The sequence below is a fragment of the Acomys russatus genome, chromosome 15 (genome assembly GCF_903995435.1).
Source record: "Acomys russatus chromosome 15, mAcoRus1.1, whole genome shotgun sequence".
In the NCBI taxonomy this organism is placed as follows: Eukaryota; Metazoa; Chordata; class Mammalia; order Rodentia; family Muridae; genus Acomys; species Acomys russatus.
In genome coordinates this window covers 204,692-232,659 of record NC_067151.1, presented here as the reverse complement: position 1 = coordinate 232,659, position 27,968 = coordinate 204,692, and the positions used below count along the sequence as shown (strand labels likewise).

The 27,968-nt window shown below is 36.1% G+C and overlaps 1 protein-coding gene across 2 annotated transcripts in view; it reads right to left on the bottom strand.

The window, feature by feature from the left end:
• The window catches only part of Hltf (helicase like transcription factor), a 674,625-nt gene that overhangs the window by 611,791 nt on the left and 34,866 nt on the right, over positions 1 to 27,968 (bottom strand). For both annotated transcript variants that reach the window (XR_007831908.1, XM_051156960.1), the window contains exons 14-23: positions 26,584 to 26,681; positions 18,716 to 18,859; positions 18,045 to 18,183; positions 13,730 to 13,865; positions 12,087 to 12,266; positions 6,986 to 7,110; positions 6,222 to 6,400; positions 4,750 to 4,875; positions 4,239 to 4,351; positions 3,650 to 3,830 (exon numbers count right to left, since the gene is read on the bottom strand). Coding sequence is in view for 1 of the 2 variants with exons in the window: in XM_051156960.1 (XP_051012917.1) it covers positions 3,650 to 3,830; positions 4,239 to 4,351; positions 4,750 to 4,875; positions 6,222 to 6,400; positions 6,986 to 7,110; positions 12,087 to 12,266; positions 13,730 to 13,865; positions 18,045 to 18,183; positions 18,716 to 18,859; positions 26,584 to 26,681 (1,421 nt within the window). In the remaining variant the exon portion in view is untranslated. The remainder of the gene's footprint in view (positions 1 to 3,649; positions 3,831 to 4,238; positions 4,352 to 4,749; positions 4,876 to 6,221; positions 6,401 to 6,985; positions 7,111 to 12,086; positions 12,267 to 13,729; positions 13,866 to 18,044; positions 18,184 to 18,715; positions 18,860 to 26,583; positions 26,682 to 27,968) is intronic.

Below are 27,968 nucleotides of genomic sequence, written 5' to 3'. Positions count from 1 at the left end.
AGAACAACCAACTACAGAGATCTTCATTAGCAGCTAAATGGCTTTAAAATGACAGCGTATTTATTGATGTCATCCTTGTTCAGTTCAGTGTTTATGTCGTCATGTCGGTGATGCCATGCTGGTGTAGCTTCTGACATGCTAATGCGTATAGGAAAACCCATGAGGCCAATGAACTACAGTCCATTAAGGAATGATCAGAGTGAGAGAAACAGTCTTCCTCAAAGAATATACTAACTGGTTATCCAATACCAAAAGGGCAGCTCTAACCACTTGATACCATAAAACAAATGACATTTTATAGGTTGCATTTATACATCTGGGAATATAAATATACATATATGTTTATAGCAACAATTAATGCAAAAGGCCATGAATCTAAAGACAGCAAGGTACATGAGAAGGTTCAGGGACAGAAACGGGAAGGGCGCAATGATATCAATTATAATCTCAAAAAAACTAAAAGAAAATTTAAATATTATAATAGCTGTCAAGAAAACCAGGACATTGTTCCTTATGGTGGCATACACCTTTAATCCTAGCACTCTAGAGGAGAGGCAGGCATATCTCTATGAGTTCAAGTCTCACATAGCAAGCCCCACCCTGTCTCAAAATAATCGCTTGCTGGAGAGATGACTCGATGGTTAAAATGCTCGCTGCTCTTTCAGAGGATTGGAATGCAGTTCTCAGCATCCCTTTCAGGAGTTTCACAACCACCACTAACTACAGCTTCAGGGGTATCTAAAACTCTGCCTGGATTTCTCAGGCATCTGCTGTGCACACTGCAAGCACACACACACACACACACACACACACACACACACACACACACACACACAAATAAATAATAAAAGTTACAAAAATGTTAAATTTAAAGATTCTTAAAAATGAAAGCAAGGCTTAAGGGTGGCTCAAGTAGTATGAGAACTTGCTGTGGGAACATGATGACCTGGGTTTGAAATCCCAGCACCCACAGAAAGCTGGGCATGATCTGATGTGCTGGTATCAGTGTTGGGGGACATAGACAGGTGGATTCTAGAAGATAGCTGACCAGCAAGCCTGGACAAAATGGGGAGCTTCAGGCTCAATAACAGACACTCTCATAATGGAGTTACACAGAGAGCAACTAAGAAAGGCAGCCAACATCCTTCCCTGATCTACATACTCACTTGTACAGGCACACACATTCTCATACACATGTGCGTGCATGAACATACACACACACACCAAAACACACACAACACAGTATTTGGGGGTAGAGATACATTTACACAGTAAGTACTAGCTGAAAACAAACAATCATAATTCATATGTACATAAGGTTTATAGTAGTAGTCATACTTAAGCTGTTAGTTTCTTCTAAGTTCCCCTGAGGCCTAAGAAAAGAAATACATGTGCTATTAATTTGTTGATGAATTAAATTGTGTGTTTCCTGTATAATAGACTGACTTCAGGATATATCAGCTTATGGCTTTCTAAAACTTTTATTTATTATTTGTTTTTCACAGACATTTTAAAATTATGATATCAATAGATAAAATCAGTTTTTTCTACTGCCTGTATTATACCCCGAAACAATGAAACGCTGTCAATATATATCAAGTATATCTACCAGAAATCCAAATTACCTCACAATAGACATACAACACTCATTCTCACAAGTAATGATAAGGGAGGTAACCAGATTCATTAGGAGCTCATGATGTCTATTTAAATATTACCCTGACACTTAGAGTATGCCTTATGAAGAGGGAAAAGATTTTCAGTAAGTTTTTTGTGGTTGAATCTTATTTTTCAGGGACTTGGATTTTTAATTTTAAGTTAGAAATGGCATTGAAAAAAGTGACAAATTCAATGAGAATCAATCTACAAAAGTGCTAAAGCACTCAGACACTGTTTTTTAAACTGTAACTTGAGTATCTGTCTAGCCAACTTAAGCAAGACAAAATAATTTTAGACTCTTTTCTAAAAATCAAATTTTAAGATTATCACTGAATTAGGTTGTATGACATAATCTAAAAGATTTTTAAAACAACCATAAAGTCTAATTTTAGACTTGATCACATCACTAAGGAAATATACACACTTGCCACCCATGATTTGCTCCATGGATGTGGGTACATGACTCTGGGAAGGTTATCCTCAAAAGGGAACACTTCTTTAAGAAAGCCATGACACATGCATCAAACTAGGACACCTTTCCAGAATAACTAATATTCTTGTCTCAGTAAAATATATAGTATAAATAACTTTGTTTCAAGGAACATGCCAAAACCATGAATCTTAAATGTATCAATGCATAGAAATTTCATATCTTGCTCTTGCTTACATAGCATACTGAGAAAATTATAAACTAAAGTCTATGAAATTAAAATCAGAGCCCATTTGATACATTCTGAAAAACACAGTCCTATGTTTATACAGCCTCAAATCGATTGGCTTTGTGAGAAAAGTACAGAGTGAATTGTGGTTCTCTTATCTCTAGGGCCTGTATTACACAACCACAAATAACTGTTCTCTATCAGCCAGTGAAACGTATAGCCTGAATCAACTAAGAGACATGCCTAAAATGTACTGCAGTGAGAAAGTTTTGCTTTCTTAAAAAAATGCAGTTATGCTTTATGAATATGTTTTTGTTTCGATCCCAAGTGTAGGATATGGGGTTGCTCCAGTTTGTACCCAGCCATTAACTATGACTGTCTCGTGCACTAGCAGGGGCGTGATGTTTGCCAGCTGCAGATACTTTACATTTGGAACTCTGAGGGGATAAATGCCAGAGCTCCGAGGGAGCCAGGAGGTGTCTGGAAGAAGAGTAAGGTGACTTGTTTCCCCCTGCTGCTCTTGGTTGCTGCTGTTGAGGTTTGATGAAAAACTGGAGAAATTCTGACTATGAAGGTTGGACTTGCCCCAAGGAACCTGATGGCCCTAATCAGCAGGAAGCCCCCTATAGAAATCTATTTTCCCTTTAGCCTCTAACCTTCTTTCTCTCCTACCTAGTGTACATGGGTTGGAAAGGATTAAAATAAATAAAGGTGGAGAATGATGAAATATATAATAACCCAATAAAATAGCTTTTAAAAATGTCAACAATTTACTTCTTAGTCTTCTTTAGGAATTTCTAAGACTCAAAAGAGAGAGGGTTAAACTTGCATTTCATCTAATTTTTAGGCAAATTAAATGTAGTACCGTGTCAAGAGCCACTATGTCTGATTTATAACTAGAGTCTTAATGCCTTTATCATACACACAATGTGAGATTTCATTAATTTGCTACTTACTGAATCTTAAAAGCATTACAAGTTAGGCGTAGTACTGCCCGCCTTTAATCTCAACATTTGGGAAGCTGAGGCAGTTTAAGGTCCAGCCTGGTCTACAGACTGTCTCAAAAAACAAACAATCCATGCATGCTTTATTTATCCAGGAGAGTAGCAGTACTTAAGAACACAGAACCTGACTAGTTGCACAGATTATTGTGTGATACTAGGCACATTGTTTGCTTTTCTGTGTATACCAGTTTCCTCATCTGCAAATAAGGATAATGTTACCTTTTCACAATTAATTGTACTAAAAAGGCATCTATCAAACAGGTTTTGTCCACCTTTCCCGCTCCCCCTTTTTCTGGAGTAACATTTTGAAAACTCTAATATACTTACTGGATCCATTAAGAAAACTCGAGAAGCTGCACAAAGATTCAAGCCAACTCCACCTGCTTTTAAGGACAATAGCATTATAGTAGGAGACCCTGCGTCTGTGTTTTGAAAACACTGAATTGATTCAACTCTTTTCTTTTGAGCCATGGAACCATCTAAACGAGTAAACACAAATCCGGAGGTTCTAACGGAAAAAAAATAGATAATAATAAACTATAAAAAATATTAGTTAACAAAATTTAGCTAAATCAAATTCATTCACAATTTATTCATGTGGCACTAAGGACCAGTCAGACCCTAGGCCTGTACAAGCTAAGGAAGCACCCTCCCAGTGAACTACACATTCATCCGTTCACTTCTCAATAAAAGTAAATGCCTACTGAGCACCTAGTCATTTGCCAGGTACTAAATCAATTATTTCCTGACTAATTCAGGACTTAATTTTAAAACCTTATGCTCAGGAAAAGTTCTGTTGTTACACTGAAGATCATTTAAAATAGATGAAATGACTAAATCTGGTAAAACATTAAAACCAAACAACACATATGTACAAAATCCTACTATGTCAAGTAAAGAGCACTGTAAAACTTACTTAAGTGCTGTTTCTATTAAAGACAGGAATGCAGTAAACTGGGAAACAACTAAACTTTTTATGTTGGGGTTCTTTGTCCGTAATTCAATCAGAGCATCCATAAGAGCATTAATCTAAAATATGAAAATATTATATCCATTAGATTCCATCTCAATTGGTAAGGTAAGTCCAAACATTCTAGTTTTAAAAAATTTATTAGCACACACTAATTTTAATCAGGTTCACATGACGCAGTATTCACTGAACATATCTCTAACTTTTTTTTATTAAAAGGGTTTTAATATAATTAAATGAAAATGCAAAAGTAAAAGAATAAAGACTGAAAAAAAATGCTGTAATAATCCAAATCCCTTTCTTTTCCAACTTAAATTCAACAGTACATATAAACAAAACCCAGTAGCATTAAGAAGATATACAATGACAGGATTAAAAGTAGAACTAGAATTACTATTTTATTATTGCATTTCTTTAATATAAATAACATTAGAATATATGCTTGTGTAGACTTTACCTTTGAACTGGATGTCCATTCCATATTGGACGTTTTCTCACTGTCATATGCCAATTCTTCTGGAGGACATTCTAATAAACTATCTCCATGTATTTTATTTCTGCATAAAGGGCATTTAGCATGTGGCTATATACAAAAGAACAAAAAACGAACCACACTTGTCTTAAGAACAGAAACAAATTTACGTAAATTTTTTGTAGCAAAGAAAAAGTTCTACGCTTCTTATGGTTAACATTTTATTTGTTCTTTTTTTGTCACATTCATCTACTGGAGATCAGCCTGTATCTCCACATCTCAACATGTTTTGTAAAGGACAAACCAAAAGAGTGTAATTCTGACTAATGGCAGAAGCTCAGAACACTGAGTATCATCTGCTACTAGGTACATTGTTATAACTAGTTTCTTGAACTTAACTAATATACAGTAAAAGTACATGGAACACTTCAGAAAAAAGCAAAGTCCTTAATGCAGTGGTTCTCAACTTGCAGATCATGATCCCTTGGGGGGTTGCACATCAGATATCCTCAATATAAGATATTTAATTAAGGACTTTTTATGGCTGGGGTCACAATATGAGGAACTGTATTAAAGGGTTGCAGCATTAGGAAGGTTGAGGATTTATAAAACTTGTAGCTTACAAAGCTTTTAACAGCTTCAGAAATCCGTATCTCTCAAACACCTCAAGTTCTTTTAAAGCAAGATCTAATAAAGTGAGATTGTATCTTAGCTATATACTCAATATCACTGAAAAAAGATTCTAAAATTAAAAGTACATTCAAAATCCATACAAAGGAGCATTTTCTCAGAAGGAAAAGGTAAACCTCTGGAAGGAAGAGCAGATAGTAGTTCGCTCAGCTAAGTTTACTTCATAATTGAGCCTACAACTGCAATTTGTGCATTTTCCTACATATATGTTACACATTGATTAAAAATATTTTAATTTGCATTAGCTGAAAGATTGCTTAAAATACTGTTCAACTACAAACATTTTCCAGAAAAGCATCTAGTCTTAGTTTATCCTACTTCATTCAGCATGGTAAAGAGCGGTGTTCGTCAGATCCATGACACAGCTGAGGCAGACTGGGGTGATAAAAGTACAATACTACCAGATTTTAAACTTACTTAAAAATATGTAATATATTAACACTTTACTTTAAATATATTAGACTAAATTAAACATGTTGTTTTTTACTCTTTAAAAAATATAGCTACTATAAAATTTAAATTCATTGTGTCTCATTCTATTAATGTATTTAATTGAACACATGTATCTGAACTAGAATTACTGACTAAAATATAAGGTATCCAAAAGTAATGCCTTTTGAATTATGATAAATACATGACCTATTACAACAGTGAAATAATTAACCATCAAAGGTGCTATAAATCACCTTATCCACAGGACTTGGGTTAGGTTTTTACTACACCAAAGAAAGGTACGTCACTCTATCAAACACTGACTCCATACTAACCTGCTCACTCTGAATAACCTGACAAATACAAGGTTTACAAAACACATGTGCACAATGTGTTATCACCGGAACTGTTAATGAGTCCAGGCAAATTGCACATTCTTCATCTGAACCAGAGCTCAGAATTAACTTCATCTTCTTTATTAACATCTTTCTCAGTTCTTCAGGTGTATCATTTGCTAGAAATAAGAGTTCAATAATTAGTTTTAGAACAAACTTTGTAATGTGACTAGAATAGCTTATTTAGTATAAGGAAACAATTGTCTTTCATCTTTATTCTGGCATTTGCAAAAAAAAACACGTCATAAATTTGGAATTCTAAGAAAAATTCCGAAGATGAAAGAGCCATCTTACTTAATATACCTCCTATAATCATGAAATAATATAATATCTGCCACACTAGTAGTATACAATAAAGAACCAGTTTAAATGTTCTATATTGACATCATACTTTCCTTTCATTCATAAAAAATTCTTGGACCCAGTAAGATGGCTGAGCAGGTAAGGGTACCTGCTACCATGCTTTACAGCATGAATTCCATCCCATATGGTGTGAAAAGAGAACTGACTCTTGCAAGTTATCCTCTTACCTCCACACATGCATCCATAAAGAAACACATAAAATAAAGATGTAATTCTAAAAAAATCTTAACTAAAGCAAGGGATAGGAAGAAAACAGACCATATTCAAATCATATAAAAATCCATCCTTCTGAATTAAATATTTAGCAAATATAATGGTAATAACTAATCACATTTCCTTACTGGAGGGACCATTTGAAGACATTCCGTTTGTAAGAAGATGAGTATGGCAACAAATCTGTCGCAATCTAAGCAGAAGACCCAAGACATCTGCATAGTGTGCAAGGACAGTCCCTTCAGTCAAATACCTAGAGATAAAATGTCAAACATTATGAACATCTCTAAACAAGAATAAAGACAAAAGCAATCTCTTCTTTAATGAAACCAGTCGAACATAAGTCAGCTAGGAAAATATCAGTATGTTTGACTATAGACTTCTGCTGGTTCTTCAAAATAGGTGGTACCTCTACACTGAAAAGAAAATTAGTATCTCTCATGTGAAAACAGAAATACGGTGTATGCATGGTGACTTGACTTTTCAAGTCCAATTCACAACCACCACAACATACTGCATACAGGGGTGGAGATTGGGGGCAGTGAGTTTTGTGGCACAGTACTCAATTTTGTAAGTAATTATGTTTCTGATCTCTGTTGTATAAACACCAATAAAACCTAGAATAATTTACATGTGATTCAACTCCTATAAATAAAAAGAAACTTCAGTATTTCTTCATGGCTTAGGACTTTTATATGAATCCGGATAAACAGCTATTCCAGAAAGAATTCAAAATAGTCAAATACCGAATAACCAGCAAAGAGCGAAGAAGGCAGTGAAAGAAAACTTACCAAAAAAGTCACCACAAAACACATAAAAATTATGACTGTGAGCATCACCACAATTTGACATCTTTGATAAAACAACTCATACTAAACAATAAGAGTTCATAGCAAAGACAAAGAGACTTTACACAATACAGCAACCATGACAATATGAGAGATCAAAGACAAACCTGAGTATAAAAAAAGAAAAGGAAGCCACCAGAGAAAGGAAGAGTCACACTATGTCTTCGGGTTTCTATTGCTGTGAAGAGACACCACGACCACAAAAGCTTTTATAAAGGAAAGCATTTAACTGGAGCTGGCTTATAGTTCAGAGGTTTAGTCCACTGTCATCATGGCAGGAAAAATGGTGGCACACAGGCAGACATGAGGTAGCTAAGAGTTCTATATCCAAATTAGGAAACAGCAGGAAGAGTGTGCCATACTGGACCTGGCTTGACCATCTGAAACCTCAATGCCCAATATCAGTGACATACTTCCTCCAACAATGTCACACTAATTCCAACAAGGCCACACCTTCCAATAATACCACTCCCTATGAACCTAACGGGGGCCATTTTCATACAAACCACCACATACTAAAACCAGTGACAAAACTATATGAAAGGAAATGGGACTGAGAAAAGAAAAATTAGTTATATAGGGATATAAATAAATCAATAACAATAAATAGCAGATGAAAGACCTTTAAAAACACAGAAAGAAAACAGAACAAGTCAGAAAACCAAAAATATACATTTTCTTTTTAAAAGGTGGGGTGGGAGACTACATCCAAAGATTTAAACGGTGCTGTATCTTCCACTAAGTCAAAAGGCAGGTCCTGGTCAACTGTTGTACTTTCCAAGGTGTGTGGATGACCATATCAAGATTTTTGTTATTATTTAAATATGAAACAGACTCTACTGGTTCATGTTCTAGACTCCAGTTCTCCAGCTGCAGGAATGACACCCTGAGGTTCTAGAAACTTTTTAAAAAAATTTTTTATTAATTTATTCTTGTTACATCTCAATGGTCATCCCATCCCTTGTATCCTCCCATTCTTCCCTCCCTTCCATTTTCCCCTCCCCTATGACTGTTCCTGAGGGGGATTTCCTCCCCCTGTATATGCTCATCAGGTATCAAGTCTCTTCTTGGTAACCTGCTATCCTTCCTCTGAGTGCCACCAGGTTTCCCCCTCCAGGGGACATGGTCAAATATGAGGCACCAGAGTTCATTTACACTATGGAATACTACTCAGCTATTAAAAACAAGGAATTCCCGAAATTTGTGGACAAATGGATTGAGTTAGAAATGATCATAATGAGTGAGTTAACCCAGAAGCAGAAAGACTCAAATGGTATATACTCACTTATATCTGCATACTAGCCCAAGGGGCATGTCCCATGAAAGCCTTCAATTACCAGGAAAGTGGGACAGAGGGGTTCTAGAAACTTTTAAGCCTTTGGGAACAGTTATATCTTGCCCTGGCCTTTTCTAATATTCTCTTGTTTGTCATGATGCTGCTCTGCTCTACCCTGTAATCCCCACCATAATGGACTGACACCTCTCAAGTGGAGAGCCAAAGTAAATATTCTCTCCTTTAAGTCACTATTCTCAGTTAAGTCTAAGGCTAAGGAAGGCAAAACTGATTCATACTTCTCCAAAGTCTCCTGGTGAAAACCACAAATTTTAAAGCTAGATTTGTGCATTCTGACAACTTAGCTATGCAGACTTGGGCAGCTGCTTAGTCCTGCCTGAGCTTCCTTGGCTCTAATACTTGCACAATATGCTGCCCAGAAGGAATTCATAAAGTTAGTATGTTCAAAGCAATTACAACCCTACCCAGATTACTTTAAATGTACTACAGACAGTGGCAATGGTTTGGATAATGAGAAATGTAAACAGGCAACACAATACACTGGATAAACTTATGAGTTCCAAAACCAGAATTCGGTACCAACTTGTCAGAATTCAAGTACCAGCTCTTTGACAATCACTTAGTCTTCTGTGCTTCAGCCTCCTAATCTGAACAAATGTGTTCATTGTACTGACTTAGTAAAGAACCATTAACACCCACATTTAAATACTTAGATCAACTATACCTAATTAATGCTTAACAATACTATAACAATAACATTCCAGAGCATACAGTTCAAACAGACACCTTTGTCAGCACTTTACATTCCCTGGCATGTTTACAGTTAGTTGACTGGCATTCAGCATTTTGCTTTAAGAAATTGCTTATGAGAATCCACCACGTGACATGTTGACAAGAGGCTTCCTGATATTTTACTAGCCATTTGTAGTATCTGTTTTGATAAACCTTCTTTCTAACTTAATTACTCTCTTTGGTGATCTTACTCAGTTTCATGGCTTCAATTATTCAGACAAATACTTATGCATCAAACTGAGAATGCTGAATTCTATACCTTCATATCCAACTGATAAAGCCAACCTTCACATGGACACTTCATAAATGACATGTCCAAAGCTGAGCTTCTGATTGTACTTCAAAAACTGCTCTGTTCTTCTTTACATCCACCTCTGTAAATTTTCTTTTTCTTTCTTTCTTTCTTTTTTTTTTTTTAACTGCTGTGAACAAACACTAAAGAGAACTTAGAGGAGGAAGGTTTTCTTCTCTGAGTTAGAGTGCACCAGGATACAGGCAGGTGGTGAGGTCGCATTCAGTCAGGAAGCAGAGCAAGAGGAGTACTGATACACAACTTGCTTTCTTTCTTTTATCTCAGTGGGGACCCCAGCTCATATAAAGTTTGCCATAGACAGAGTGGGTGTTTTTTCTTCAATTGGCCTAATCTAGAAAATCCTTCAGACTTGTAGAAACTGGGATCCTAGACTGTATTAAAAAAGAAAGAAAGCTGAGTACAAATATTTGTTACTCTGCCTCCTGGCTGCTCTGCTTAGAACATTCTAGCTTTTCTAGTCCAAAGTTCCAAAAACTCTTTCACATTCTCTTACAAATTTCAGAGGCTTACAAACTACAAGGTCAGGTTCATAAAAGAAACAATTTGACACATAGGCACCAATTTTCAGTAATAATTTCTTTCTCAATGCTGTGCCAAAATACTTAAGAAGCTAAAGAATATAATTAGTGACCTCCGAGGCCAGGGTATCTACAAAATAAAATGGCAAAAAGTTGAGGAAACAAATTGAATCTGCAACCATCTCTGAAAAATATCTTTATAAATAGGGCGTGGTGGCACACCTCTAATCCCAGCACTCAGGGAAGCAGAGGCAGGCAGACCGCTATGTGTTGGAGGCCAGCCTGGTCTACAAAACCATGTCCAGGAGTCCAGGATATCCAAGACTACACAGAAAAATCCTGTCTCAAAAAGCCAAAAGAGAAAAAGAAAAAGAAAAAAAAAATCTTTATAAGTAGGACGATATTCTGTAGTATTACAAACATGTAAGAAATAAGTCAGCAAAATGTAGAAATCTAACACTAGAAAATGATGACAATTACAGAAGAATTAGGAATCAGAAGGAGAATAATGGCCGTTCAAGGAAAAGCATATCTGCTGTGAATACCCATGGGGATCAGAATGAGACAAAGACAAAAGATGACTGTAAACTGAGGAATCCTCATAACAGAGGCAGGCACAAGGAGGATGTGATAAGAGAGAGAAACAAAAAAAGGATCCCCAAGTTCCAAATCTTAGTGCTAAGTGAAATTTCTTCTCAAACTATTTCAAGCAAAATTACCAAGTACCTAACATACAAATATATTGGAATGCAACAGATTAAAATGAGTTTATGTGTTCAGTAAAATGAAGGAGGTAACTTACAAGCACTAACTTCTAAGGGGGTGAGGAAAGCAGAGTGAAGGAAACAGGAAGTACCAAAGCTCTTTTCATAGGCCAGTAAGGGAAGACTTTACTGAAAAGTTGATAATAGGCAGAGACAACAAGCCAAGAGAGATTGTGGTTCAGCAGTTTGTCAAACAGAAAACAAGTATAAAAGCCTAAGTTGGGTACATGCCCTTGGCTGTGTATGTCTCCTCTCATGACACTCAGAATGGAAAGGAGCAAGGTCCTCTGACCACCGACTCAGAAAACAAGTATACAGAAAACAAGTATAAAAGCCTAAGTTGGGTACATGCCCTTGGCTGTGTATGTCTCCTCTCATGACACTCAGAATGGAAAGGAGCAAGGTCCTCTGACCACCGACTCAGAAATCAATATTTTAAATAAGCTTTTACTTTTCACAGGCCCAAGAAATTACTTACCTGATGAATTATACTTTTGATTCTTTCATTTCAACTATTTGTTTAAAAAAAAAAAAAGAAAGAAAAAAAAAAGAAAAATTTAAAGTATAAGCCACAAAAGAATAGTCTTCAATAAATTTCGGAATTTATAGCTAAAAGGTCTAAAATCTGTAATTCAGCTAATAGGAAACTAAGAAAGCAGGCAAACCCCCAGAAATTCAATGTAGCATTCTGTTTCCATACCTCCCAATGGTAGCTTTGCCTTCATTTTTAACAGACTGATAAATCCTTCTCTCTTCTTCTGAAAGTGTAATGTGCTGAATAAACACTTTCCTTTCTGGTAACTCCAAAACAGGTTTCCCTTTAATTTTGCTTGTCTTTGTTCTTCTAAGTGTGATATTTTTAATTAAGGACTGTAAACGCCTAGTCAAAGTAAAACAAGTAATTATATAACAATTTCTAAATACAATGAGTAAAAAAGATAAAAAACAAGAGTTTGACTTATTATCTTAATACATTTTAAGTTTTAAAAATCTTTTATTTAGGCTATTATAATCACAAGGATATTCTACAAATAAAGAATTACAAAAAACTAGTGAAATTACATCTCAACATAATACCAATTATCCTATATTATGTACTTCTTTTCCAAAGCTTTTCTGATTTTGTTGACAACACTGACACTTTTATTCCTCAACAATCTTTTTATCAACTACACCACTCAACATACAATGTTTGAATTCTTACTAAACAGCTATTCGATGTAAGGTACTTTATTAAATAGAGTATAGAGACATGAGTAGGTGTCTATCTTATGTCCTCTAAAGTAATCCTCATGAGTTTTAAAAAAAATCTCATGCAATGTAATATGAAAAGTAAAGGTATAATAGGAAAATAAAATGAACTTTTTATAAGTCAATGAATAACTGAAAAACAAAAACATGAAAATGCAGAAGAGAAAAAAAGTGCCTTTCTTGGCTCTACAGTCTTTCCATTTCATTTCTCAATGTCAAAATTTTTTAAAATGAGGCTTATTAGTTATTAATATTTTCTATAATAATAAAATATACAATTTTTAACTTAGACTAGAGCATAAACAGTTGTCAGGACTCATGCGAACAGTTTTGATAAATAGGACAATGGCTTAAAATTTAAATCATTTTCATTTTAACTCACAATAAGTAGCACATTTTAATGCATCTACCCATAACAGAAATAAGTATTTTAGTACATATACATCATATATCTTCACATGGAGAATGTACTCTGGTATTTTTTTAATCATCTCTATTATGTTTCTGCTTCTAGTCCATGCCGAGTGTCACTTTTATAATGATTGTATGAGACATCACAAGGTCCTAATTCTTGTTTAGACAGACACTGCTCTGGAGCCACAACAGCCAAGTATGTGGAAAAATACCCATCAATGTTTTCATTGCTTTCTCACCTTTTATCTGTACCCACTGAAATCAACCATATGAAATGTTCATTAAAACTTTTGTTGAGATCATTGTACACTGTGCACTATACACCACATCAAATGCCTGCATAGAAAGCTATGTAAGTTATCAAACAATAATGCATAGTGAATCATCAAAGGACATAGCTTTTCCTATCATTGCTGAGCGTGTTTATGATGGCTTTGGAGGGTAACAGCCATACACAATGACCATAATGCTCTGCCTTTCCAGTTTTGCTAAAACAAGGAAAAGATCTGCAAACAGAAATCTTCATTCCCAAACACAAGTCACTAAGTTTTAAGAGTCAGTGACACTGAAGCTTATGTGCTTTGGAGGGTAATGTTAAGAGTTAAGTGAAAACATCAATGAACGTGGTAATTGGTTTCAATAACAGTCACTAATACATCAGATGTCACACTTACTTACCTAAGTCCTCCCGAATCTCCCGTTGTGACAGGACGCTGTATTGTTCTATTCCACCATTCTCTATCAACAAATGGTTTAAGTTTTAAAAAGGACAGTAGAGACCACAAGTCCTTTAAAGAATTCTGAATAGGAGTACCTAAAAGAAACAAACAAAACAGGGAACCATTATAACTCTTAAAAATTACATTGATTTTGTGGTGCTAGGGATCAAACCTGCCACCTCACATATACTAGGCAAAAACTCTACCATTGAGTTTTATCTCTTTAACCAGAATATTCACCTGGCCCAATGATACAACCAATAGCAGAAAGTGGACTCTGTACTAGGCACATACTAACTAGTATCTTCATATACTTAACAAGACAAATGTTTGACACACTAAGCCATCTTCTCAGTCTTCAGTTCTTTTCCAGATAATTTGCTATTGGTGTGCTATTGGGGGAGGGAGGTGGCATTGCAAACATCATGGCCAGCAGTAAAACAATCTAATATGGAGGACATAAGATTGAAATTCTGACATTTAGGTCACTACAACTTAGCCAGTGCTAGGTCAAAACTTCTGGATTCTGACACCAGGCAATTTATTTTATATATATTTAAATACAACATAATTTTGGAAAAAGGGTTTCTTGCTAAGAGTCATACCAATCCCATGTGCACAATAAAGCTTAAGGCATGACTGCTCTAAAACTCTTTTGTAAAGAACATGTGACAGTCAATACTGGCTCTATGGCTTTAAGGGAATAGGATCCAGTGTGGTCTACAACAGAGAAAGTACTCAGCAGTCTATAAAGAACAAGTGACATTTCCCCTAAGGATGGATTCTTACTGACTGAGAATCAAAGCTAAGGATAAAGGTCTAGGAATGGAGAGTTCAGGGTAAACATTCTGGAGGACTTGGATAAGGTCTGTCTCTACAGATAGCAAAGGTCACCAGGTCATTAACAACATCCTCTCCCAGCCTTCTGAGTGGAAAACAGGTATTTGTTTCCTCCATTGAGGAGACAACCCTGCTGTGTCCTCCAATGCTTATCTGTGAGCACTCATGCCTAGTACATCTCCCCATTTCTAAGTTTTTAAAGAGAAAACAGTGGCCATAACAGAGGCCATAATAGAATGCACTGCCTCTATGGCAAGGCAAGCAGAAGAGAAGTTAAAGAACAGTAATAGAGGAACATAGAAGGGGAAAACCATCTTAACCATGATGGCCATTGAAAGATCACTCGAGAAACTTTGTCTATCTCTTTATGTAAATCATTAATTTGCCCATCAACAGCATCAGAAAAACCTGTCACTTTAAAGCAACACATGCCAGGAAATTGTTGATGACCGAGATCAGCAACAAATAATCTAAAGTAGTTCTATTTTGTAAAGTTGTGGTAACCAGGGGTGTATAAAAATGGTAGTGAGGGGCTGGAGAGATGGCCCAGTGGTTAAGAGCACTCACTGGCTGCTCTTCCAAAGGACCTAGCTTCAATCCCCAGCACCCACCCAGCAATTCACAACTGTCTGTAACTCCAGCTCCAGAGAATCTGACACCCTCACAGTCACATACAAGCAGACAGGACACAAGTGTACATAAAATAAATCATTAACAAATTTTTTAAAAATATATGCTGGGCAGTGGTAGCACACAGCTTTAATCCCAGCACTCTGAAGGCAGAGGCAGGTGCATCTCTGTATTAGAATCCAGCCTGGTTTACAGAATGAGTTCCAAGACATCCAGGACTACAAAGAGAAATCCTGTCTCAAAAACAGAAAAAAAAAAAAAAAAAAAAAAAAAAAAGGTGCTGAATTTTGGCTGTTAATTTTCTGTCTGTTAACTTTGAATTTGAATTCATTCAAATCCCCAGAAGTCACTCAAAGACAGACATAGTATCATGCATCTGTAGTGGACAACAGGAAGAAAAGAGGCAGAGACAAAAGACTTCAATATAAAAAGAAATTGACAGAAACACAAAAACAATGGAGATATCACATGTTCATAGCTTGAAAGAATCAGTCCTATAAAGAGCTGGGGAGGAGCTGGAGAAGGTGAGAGAATAACCAGAATATACTGTATGCAAAAACAAAGCAAATAAAAACCTAAAGCCTTTCCCTCCAATTTAAAAACAAAGTAAAACAAAGAAACACTCACAGCTTTGTGCATGCTTGGAAACGCTACTGGGCAAATTTACCAAGTATTGAGGGGGAAAAACAGAAATGACATCACTACGGCAGGCTACCCTTGATGCTTAGGTCCTGCTGTCCATGTAGCTTTCGGGAAAAACCATTCCAATATTTTACCAAGACACTTTACAAAGGTTCTTATAATTAGTAACAGGATATAATACTTTAATGATCTGTATAATAACTTAGGAACAAAAAGGCAGGTAGTTTTAGGTCAAATAATTATTAGGGATATAGAAAATCTGAAGTTATATACCATGAAGAAATAAAAGGAAAAATATATTTTCCAATTTATGCGAAAAAGATAGCCATCTATTTAACTTAAAAAAGTAGAGATACAATTAAAGACTCAGAAAGAAAAAAAAAATCAATACTGTGAAAATGTCCATACTATACAAAATGATCTGCAAATCAAAATCAATCCTTATCAAGATACCAATGATACTGTTAAGGAACTAGAGAAGAAATATCAAAATTCATAAGGAATTATTTGGATGACAAGATGGCTTAGTGGATAAGGGCACTTGCTGCCAAACCTGAATACTCATGGCGAAGGGGAAAATCAACTCCTATAATTGTCCTTGACATCCACACATACGCTTTGGTGCACATGTGCATACTTTTACCCACACACTAAACAATGTAAAAAAATGTTTTTCTTTTTTTCCTTTTTTCTCTTTCTTTCTTTTTCTTTTCTTTTCTTTCTTTCTTTCTTTTTCTTTTTTTCTTTTTGAGACAGTGTTTCTCTGTGTACCCCTGGCTGTCCTAGAACTTGCTCTATAGACCAGGCTGGTCTTGAACTTACGGAGATCCTCCTGCTTCTGTCTCGCAAGTGCTGGGATTAAAGGCTTGTGCCACCAACACCTGGCTAAATATTTTTTCTTTTTAGTTAATGTTTATTTTTCATATTATATCCATTGGTGTTTTGCCTGTATGTATGTCTGTAGGAGGGCGTGAAATCCCCCTGCAACTGGAGTTACAGTTTGAGCTGCCATGTGGGTGCTGGGAATTGAACCTGGATCCTCTGGAAAAGCAGCCAGTGGTCTTAATCACTGAGGCATCCCTCCAGGCCATTTAAAAGAAAAATGTTTTAAATTCATATGAAATCACAAAAGCCCTGGAAAAACAATACAGTCTAAGTAAAAAAAGAACAAAACAGAAAGTATCAACCACCTGTCTTTAGCAGTTTTCGGTATTCAAAACAGAACAGTATTGTCAGACAGAGAACAATGGAACAGAATGTAAAACAGAAAGAAACTCATGCAACTATCTTCAACAAAGGTACTACGGTACACAACTAAAAAAAAAGACATCTTCTAAATGTACTGTGTAAAGAAACTGGACCATGTAGACCCAAGAAACTAAACCAGTCACAATATACAATTCAAAACAGATTAAAATTTTAAATGTAAAACCTGAAGTTATGAAACTACTAAGAAAACAGGTAAAATACACACACACACTAAAATTGTTCATTTAGATATTGAAAGAATAATGGTTACAAAAATAAGTTCTGTTGTTTTTTACTGCATAGTAGGGTAACTATAGAAAGGCAAATAATGCATTATACATTCCTAAGAGCTAGAAGAAATTATTTTGAATGTTTTTGCTACAAAAATAAATGAGAAAACATATAATTATTCTAATTTGAATATGATACAATGAGCTCTCATAGCACATTAAGGTCTATGAATATGCATAATGTTTAGGCACCAATTAAAAACCAACAACAAAGAAATGTTGACTGAGAGCTCAGCAGATAAAGTGCTTGCCATAAAGAGTGGATTGGAGTTGGACTCAAAGAATCCACATAAGTTCTGGGTGTGTATTGCAGCATGACTGTAATTCTAGTTCTTGGAATGTAGGTGGGATTCCCAAAGCCAGCTAGATAGCTGCCCTAGCAACATAATGAGCTCTGGGTTTAACTAAGAGACTCCACCTCAATGAATAGGTAAAAAATGGTCCAGGAAGATGCCTGACAGCAACATCAAGCTCCTACACAAATGCAAACACATTTGGATATATACTTGTGCATACATGCATGCACACACACACACACACACATATATATGCTTACATACATACAAACACAGAGGCACACGAAATTAAAATTAAAAGACAAATAAAATTGAATGCTATAATTACCCGTCAATACCCATCTTCTTTCTGCCTCTAAGTCAAGTACAGCTTTTGTCTGCTGAGCATTTGGATTTCGTATGGCATGTCCTTCATCAAGGATCACTCTTAACCACTTTATGCTATGTAATGGACTAGCATCTTTAGTCTGAAATAGAGATATGGTATAAATTCAAAAAAAGCACACTAAAATAACATAGTACCTAAGTGTTTGTTAAATAATAGTAGTTCAGATCTTTATTAGCAACTCTTACAATGTTTCTGGCACTGTTAAGTACTCCAAAGACTAAATTAGTGAATACTCACAAGCCTAAATTATTATCACCTCTATTTTATATCTAAAAACACTAAAGATAGACAGTGAAGAGTATACACTATGAGTTATAGAATAATTTAGAAACATATAGAGTATGTATAAAGTATAGAAGTATGTATAAAGTATATGAATTAAGTTCAATCTTAAATAAATCTCTGGGGTGATGGTTCAACGGTTAGAAGTTCTTGTTGCTCTTGCAGAAGATCTCAATTCTGTCCCCAGCATACACTTCATGTCACTCACAAATACCTGCAATTCCAGCTAAAGGAGTGTCCAAAGGCACCAGCCCTCAGTACCACACACAGACACAAAACTAAAAAGTAATAGTAAACATTTTAAAGGCTCTAGGTATCTGCATACTTACTCCATAGTCATGAGTTAAAATATGATAAGTAGTCAAAATAATATCCTGTTTTGAAAGCAAGGTTGGATCTCTAATACGATCAGGACCATAATAAACATAAAAGTTCAAGTGCACTTCTGATTTTATATGCTGTCCAAACTGGTCCTAAAATAAAATTACAAACATTTTACTAAGAAGCAGGTGAATATAAAGTTTACAATGCATATGTAAGATCTGTGCTGGCAGGAGTATAATAAATCAATTTTTCTTCAATCCAAAACTAAAGTATAGCAACAATAACTACAGTAATGAGTATCAATTAGGGTCAAACCATAAAACTGAAAAATAAATACAGCATATTATATAAATTTTGCTATCCTACCAATAAGCAGCCACTTCATTTTTTTATTGAGTTATCACTATGTGTCCCAAACTCATCATCTCCACTATCACTACTCACCACCTCAACTCAATCATCACCTCAATCTCAAACTCATCATCTTCCTGCCTTTGCCTGTCAAGTACTAGAACTATACCTGTGTTTAATATCTCCATTTTTAAGTAAAAAAGTCCATCAAGTTTCTTTGTAAACAACAGGCTTGAATGATTTTGAGCAAGAAAAAAAATGAGAGATTAGACTAGAGAGAACATGCCATGGAGAAAACAGAAGAAGCTGGAACAAAATGAAAAGAACAGGTATGAGAGAAAGATGAATAACAAGAGTGAAGCCCAAGATGTCAAGATGGCAGAGCCTAGTGTGTACCATATCTTGGGAGCAGAGGATCAGAAGCTGCGAAACAGACTGAAGGGAGCAACCAGGAGCATCAGCACCCCCCCACCCCTGACCCTCATCGCAGCCAGACTCCGAGTTTGGGAGTCAGGAGCTTCCAGCACCCCACACTCTTCTGAATACTGGAGCTACTGCAGGCCCCCTGGGGAAAAGAGGATCAGAAAAGGAGACAGCTAAAGAAGAGGTAAAAACACAATCAACAAAACCTAGGAAAACACAGCTGCCAACAGCCATCCTGTTAAAGGCACTCATTAGGCATATGGGCTCTCTAGGAGGTGATCCAGTATTTTATAAGGTCTTTGCAACCCCAGAACTGCTTCCAGCCTCTGACAGAAAGACAGAAGCCACTGATTTGGGGAAGTTCAGTAGGCATGAGAGATCTCTGGAAGGGATCCGATATTTTGTAAGGTCTGTACCATGATGCACCCAAAAATTGCATCCAACATCGGACAACCATGTCATACAATTTTTACAGAGGAAATCCAAAGAACCATTAGGTCTTACTTTAAAAGCTGATATGCCACAAAATTTGAAAAGCTAAATAAAATGGACAATTTTCTTGATAAATTCCACTTACCAAATTTGAATCAAGATCAGGAAAACAAACTAAACAAACAGTCTTATAACCCCTAAGGTAATAGAAGCAGTAATCAAAAGTCTCCCAACCAAAAAAACCCAGGGCCAGATGGATTCAGCACAGAATTCTACCAGACCTTCAAAGAACTAATACTCCTCAAATTATTCCACAAAATAGAAAGAGAAGGATTACTACCAAACTCATTCTATGAAGCCACACTGACCTTAATATCTAAGCCACCCAAACACCCAACAAAGAAAGAGAATTTCAGACCAACTTCTCTTATGAATTTGATGCAAAAATACTCAATAAAATACTTCTAAACCAACTGCAAGAACACATCAAAAATATCATCCACCATGACCAACTTGGATTCATCCCAGACAGGCAGGGAAGTGGTTCAATATACAGAAATCCATCAATGTAATCAATCATATAAACAAACTGAAAGAAAAAAAAAAACACATGATCATCTCCTTAGATGCTGAAAAAACACGTGACAAAGTCAAACACACTTTCCAGTACTTAGGAGACAGAGGCAGGCAGGCTGCTTTGAGTTCAAGGCCAGCCTGGTCTACAAAGCAAGTCTAGAGCAACCAAGGCTACACAGAGAAACCCTATATTGAAAAAAAAAAAAAAAAATCAAACACACTTTCATGTTAAAAGTCTTAGAGAGTTCTAGGATACAGGCACATATCTGAACATAGTAAAGGCAATATACAGCAAGCCTATAACCAACATGAAACTAAACGAAGAGAAACTTAAATCAATTACCCTGAAATTGGAGTCAAGACAAGGCTGTCAACTTTCTCCATATCTCTTCAATATAGTACTTGAAGTCATAGCTAGAGCAATAAGACAATTGAAGGAGATCAAGGTAATACAAATTGGAAAGGAAGAAGTCAAATTATCACTATTTGCAGATGATACAATAGTATACATAAATGACCCCAAAATTAAACCAAGGAATTCCTACAGCTGATAAACACAACCAGAGAAGTGGAGATACAAAATCAACTTTAAAAAGTAAGTAGCCCTCCTACATACAAATAAGAAACGAGCTAAGAAAGAAATTAGGGGGGCTGGAGTGGAGGCCCAGCAGTTAAGAGCACTGCCTGCCCTTCCATAGGTCCTGAGTTCAATTCCCAGGACCATATGGTGGCTCACAACCATCTGTCATGTGATCTGATGCTCTCTTCTGGCATGCAGGTGTACATGTAGATAGCACACTCATATGCATTAATTAATTAATTAATCATTCATTCATTCATTAAAAAAGAAATTAGGGAAACTACACCCTTCACAATAGCCACAAAAAACATAAAGTATCTCAATGTAACTCTAACCAAGCAAGTGAAAGATATTTAAGAAAAAAAATAAAACAAAACAAAAAAAGCTTCAAGTCTCTGAAGAAAGAAACTGAAGAACATACCAGAAGATGTAAAGAGTTCCCATACTTGTGGATCAGGAAAAGTAATACAATAAAAATGGCCATTTTATCAAAAGCAATCTACAGATTCACCACAATACCTATCAAAATACCTACACAGTTTTTTATAGACCTAGAAAGATCAATTCTCAACTTCATATGGAAAAACAAAAGAAAACAAAAAGAATAGCTAAAATAATCCTGTACAATAATAAAGAATCTTCCAGAGGCATATCCATGCCTGATTTCAAGTTGTACTATAGAACAACAGTAACAAAAACAACATGGTACTAACATGGAAATAGGCTGGTCAATCAATGGAAGAGAATTGAAGAGCCAAAAATAAATCCACACATCAATGGATACTTGTTTTTTTTTTTTTAACTAAGAAGCCAAAACCATACAATGGAAAAAGAGAGCATTTTCAACAAATGATGTTGGTCTAACCGAACATTTACATGTAGAAAAATGTAAATAAATCCATATTTATTACCCTACACAAAACTAAAGTCCAAGTGGATTAAAGATCTCAACATAAAACCTGACACAGTTAAGTGGGGGAAGAATCTTGAACTCATTGGCACAGGAGAAAACTTCCTGAACAGAACACCAATAGCTCAGGCTCTAAGATCACCAATTAATCAAAGGGACATCATGAAACTGAAAAGCTTCTATAAGGCAACAGAACAAAGCAACAGCCTACAGACTGGGAAAAGATCTTCACCAACCCTAAGGCCAACAAAGAGCTAATACTCAAAATATATAAAGAATTCAAGAAATTAAACACCAACAAACCAAATAATCCAATTAGAAATGGGGTACAGAGCTAAACAGATAATTCCCAACAGAGGAATATTGAATGGCCGAGAAACACTTAAAGAAATGCTCAACATCCTTAGTCATCAGGGAAATGGAAATCAAAACGACTCTGAGATTCCATCTTATACCTATCACAATGGCTAAGTTCAAGAATTCAAGTGACACCACATACTGGTGAGGATGTGCAGAAACGAACACTCCACCATTGCTGGTGGGAGTGCACATGTGTACAACCACTTTGGAAATCAATCTGGAACTTTCTCAAAAAATTGGGAATAGTGCTATCTCATGACCCAGCTCTAACACTCCTGGGAAAAAAAGCCTGTGGTACATTTACACAATGGAATACTCAGCTATTAAAAACAAAGAAATCTTGAAATTTGTAGGCAAATGGATAGAACTAGAAATGATCATCCTGAGTGAGGGAACCCAGACTCAGAAAGACAGGCATGGTGTATATTCACTTATAAGTGGATATTAGCCCAAAATAGATATCCTCTGAGAGACTCCACCCAGCGGGTAATCAGGACACATACTAGGACTACAAGCTGGACTCTGGGAGGACTGAGAGGTGTAGGGAAGAGTAAAGGGATCGAAGTTCTAGGAGGGAGAAGGAGCTCCACTCGGAGATTATGAAGGCCTGAGGATCTAGACACAGTGGGGCCTGGGCAAACTCATGAACCAACCAAGGACAATGGATGCAGAGAACCAAGACCCCCTGTTCAGATGTAGGGGATGGACAGCTGATTCTCCATGTTGGGGGTTGGGTGTAGGTGGGGTGGGCTTCTGCTGAACCTCTGACATGCACTCTGATGCCCAAGATTTGGTCACTACCCCTTGGGAAGATGTTCTTCTGGGCAAATACAGGAAGAGGATGCAGGCTATCCTGATGAGACCTAACAGGCTGTGGTCAGACAATGGGGTAGGAAGGCCCCCAAATCAGAGGTCTAGGGAGGGGGAATAGTGCAAAAGAGGGAGAGTGGGAATTAGAAGATAAGAAGGAGAGGTAAAATTGGGATATAATGTAAATAAATTATAATAAAATATACTCAAGTAAAAGAATTTACCTCAGCAAACTTTTTGCACATGAACAATGAAAATACTGTAATCGATAACAAAACCAGCAGAGCAGAAAGACTCACTGAATTCTGTATTTTCATGAGGACAGTAACACAGAATTATATATTCCAGCAATGAAAAAAGTAAAGCAAAGATGGCTACACCCTGGTAATTCTTAGGTCTTTATGAGTAAATGAGGATATCACTGAAATTTTTAAATTTTTTTCCACTCAAGATCACTATATAACCAAGTTGGCCTCAAAACTCTCAAGCTCCTGAGCAGTTTTATATAAACCAAGAACAAAGCAAAGCAATTGTGGTCAGAAAGTCACAAGAACACACAAAGTGGATAAGATCCAGAAGACAAAGAATAGCAGAGTACAGGTAGTAAATGAGGTGAAGTGTTCACCTGTAACTCACAAACACTTTCCATACAGAGTGACTCCAGATGGCGTTACACACACACACACACACACACACACACACACACACACACACACACACACACACACAATATATCCCCAGAGCTGGGGGAAAAACTGGAGTCACAGAACATACAATGAGGCCAAAGGTTTCCCAACATAGGCTAAATAAGAAATATACACAAAACAAAAAAGATTAAAAATAAACCAAACAAACAAAACAAAACAAAAAACAAAAAGCAAAGTTGGGGGAAATCTGAAGTAAAAATAAAAACAGAGAATTTTTTTTTTTAAAGTTAAGTAATCTGGTAGAAGAAATTCAGTATGAGGAGAAAAACTTTTTAAAATCTGAATCAAATGAGTAGCAATGAAATTGAACAATGAATATTGACGGAAGAATAAGATATAGAATGAAGGAAAACTAACATTCCTAGAGAAAAAAACAATAGATGCTTTGTCTCTATAGACACTACATGTGCCATGTAACCTATCAGCAGAGGATGAAATAAGTGCTTTGGATTGCAGTTAAACAATGTGTCTTAATATCTAAAACTAATTAATGGGGTTTGTGGAATTCATACTTAAAAATTTTACTCCTTTGATTATTTTTCTTATTTGCACACAAAAAGGGAGGCTAGAGAGATAGCTCAGCAGTTAAGAGCAACTTGTTGCTCTTGCTATAGATGTGAGTTTGGTTCATAGCACCCGCACAACATTTCGTAGTCTGTAACTCGTTCCTGAGGATACAAAGAAAAATAGGTTCCAATCTGCTCTTGGGAATATTAGGTGATTAACTTGGAAATTAGAAACAGAGTACATTGTTGGGAGAATGAAATACTGTTTACCACAAGCCTCTATATCAGCAATTCTTGACTTGTGGGTCTTCACCCCTTTGGGAATTGAAGGACTCCTTCACAGAGGTCGCCTAAGACTATCAGAAAGCACAAATATTTACATTATGATTCATAACACGTATTTATAGTCCTTGCCAAGGCAAACCAGACATCTAAAAAAGGACCACAGTTTTGCTGGAATATTAATAATAGTGAGGGGGGAGGATGGACACTGTAACCCATATGCCTCAAGAGGAAAAAAAAATTATGAGTCAAGAAAAGGAATAGTTTAAAAAAAAAAAAAAAGATGTCTCTTCTTGGTAACCTGCTATCCTTCCTCTGAGTGCCACCAGGTCTCCCCCTCCAGGGGACATGGTCAAATATGAGGCACCAGAGACACCTTATGAGCATATACAGGGGGAGAAAATCCCCCTCAGGAACAGTCATAGGGGAGGGAAATAAGGGGAAAATGGGAGGGAGGGAAGAATGGGAGGATACAAGGGATGGGATAACCATTGAGATATAACAAGAATAAATTAATAAAAATTAAAAAAAAATACATATAACATATTAAAAAAAATAGATGTCATACCACAGAGGGAAAATAAGGTAACATGAAGAAGAAATGATAAAAATCAATGCCTAAAAACAGTCAAGAAAACCCAGAGGTAGTAGTGCATGCCTGTAATCTCAGCACTCTGTGAGGCAGATATAGGCAGATGTCTGAGTTTGAGGCCAGCCTGGTCTACAAAGTGAATCCAGAACAGTCAAGGCTACCCAGAGAAATCTTGTCTTGAAAAAAAAAAAAAAACAGTCAAGAAGAAATATAAAATCAAGACAAAAAAGATGAATATAAAGTCAAAAGGAGAACAGAGGGTATAATAGGTCACGAGGTATCTCTCCCAATGCAATTCTTACAGCTAAAAGTACAAGCCAATTCAGTGAATATGATTATAATGGAGGTACAACAGGGCAAGAATGAAGAAGAGCAACAACTTCAATGCGAAACATTATTAAAATGAAGTATTCAAAATGAGGACATGAATATCTTTAATGGAAAACTCAGTGGGATTAGACTGAATAACCAAGAGAACGGGAAAAAAATAGAAAAAGGAAGTGGGAAAAAAAGGAATAAGACATAAAAATTAAGACAATAGTTTTGATGAAGAGCAGAAATTCCTCTTCCTCAGATAGGACAGACCAGGAGGAGACAGACATACTTGAAGGTAGAAAGAATGGAAGCTCACATCAAGGGTCTTTATGTTCAAGTGCTTCTAAAATAATCATATTTCATTATAAAATGAAGATTGAAGTTCCCATTAGAAAGCGCATAAAAGCAGTCTGCTTCTTATGCTTAACATTTAAAAGAGATCCCATTCCAATACAGTGTTCTTTAAAAAGAAAAACAACCTGCAGGGGAAAAAACATGCTTTTCTGACCAGTAGCCTCAAAACAAGAGACTATAGGATCAACATATTGTTGACCACATTCCAGTTCTCTCATGTACTTGGCTGGATGGCCTTACTCAAGTAATTTAACCTGTTTCAGTTTGGTCACCTGGAAACTGAGAATGATGGGATTAAATGAGAAAAATCTATAAAAATAAATTAAGGACAAACCAAACAGACAGAAGCACATTTAGTGTTATACATTGTTATATACTATAAATTACTTATTAATGCAATTCTCACAATTCTAAAACTCAGTAACTAAATAAAATAAGAGTGTTAAATTATATGTGCCTCTTATAGGGCACAAAAATAGCAGAAGCAGAAGTACAAATCAAATCTTATATTAGCAATTAGTTAGTCACATAAACCTTCAAAGAAAAAGTACTTAGGCTCAATAAATGTAATTCATTTAACAGATATAAAATGAAGGTCACATATATTTCTAACAATACTCTCTTACAGAGAAATATAATAATATACCATTTTAAACTGAAAGGCTTTAGACTTACAATCCAATTGCTCAGCACAGAAAGTGGACAGATGATCAGTGTTGTTCTTGTCCTCTCTCTAGTGTCACATTTCTTTAATCCCTCCATAACAGACCCGCCTAAAAGAACAAGGTGTGGACAGACTTTAGTTGATTTTTTAAAAATTCGTGAATTATGCATCTCAATAAGGTCCTAACAGCCATCATCTATAAAGATAGAAATCCAGAAGAATTAAAAAACAGGAAATGGGTTGGAGGAGTGTGTAGTGGGGTGCACGCCTTTAATCCTAGCACTCAAGAGGCAAAGGCAGACAGGTTTCTGTGAGTTTGAGGCCAGACCACTCTACAAAGTGAGTTCCGGGGCAGCCAAAGCTACTTAGTTTGAAAAACAGAAAACAACAAATGAACTGTTTCCAGTCTTTTTCACTCCATGAAACAAAAAATTATATAGTGATTTTTTTTTTTTTTTAAATCAGGAAGAATCAGAGGATTATAACCAGCAGACACTGGGGGCAGTCTTACCTCTTTAGTTAAATTTTTCTAGAAACACCCTCATGGACACAACCAGGGGTGTGTCTATGTTGATTCTAACTCCAATCAAACTAATGAACTTAACTTACAATTCTATCTCTTGTCAACTTAATACACAAGCACACTTGAAGTCAGAACATTCCATCCCTGGCCCCGGAACTCTCATGTACATCTCAAAATGCAAAATGCATTCAGTTCATCTCTAAAAGTCCCAAATAATCTTTTTGAACAGTCCTAATCAATAATTAAAGGCTCAAAGGCTCTTCTGAAACTCAAGGCAGTTTCCTTCTCTTTCTTTCTCTCTCTCCTCTTCATCTCTTCTGTCTTATCTCCTCTCCACTCAGTCCTCTCCACCTCTCCAACTCACAGAGATCCGCCTACCTCCAAAACATGTAATTTTTAAGCAGGCTACATTTAAGTCTACTTTTATGTTATTATACTGCTTGTATACAGTCTTTGACTTATTCATTGTATCCCCTGTGACTGCTCAATAAGCCATGGACATAAGTCTTGTGCTCTACATGGAGACCAAGGCACAGATACACAATTCTCTCAGACATCTAACCTTAATTCAATCTCTTTCCATCATATTCATACTTATATTGTGACATTCTTAAGAAAAGCAAATCTTATTCATACTAAGAGTTAGATCTTTATTTAAATTTATCCAAATTAAGCTTTAAACCAATCATAAATGACTTTGTTGGTTTACTAGAGCAATCACCTTTCCTATTCAAGAGAGAGAACTCTCTCCATCACACTTTGCCTTTCTCAAACAAATTCAGTAAGAAAGGCATAGGAGAATGCTACAATATGATACAGCTTCTTTCCTTTCCAGCATTTTCTAAACTTTTCATAGTATGACCTGATATTATT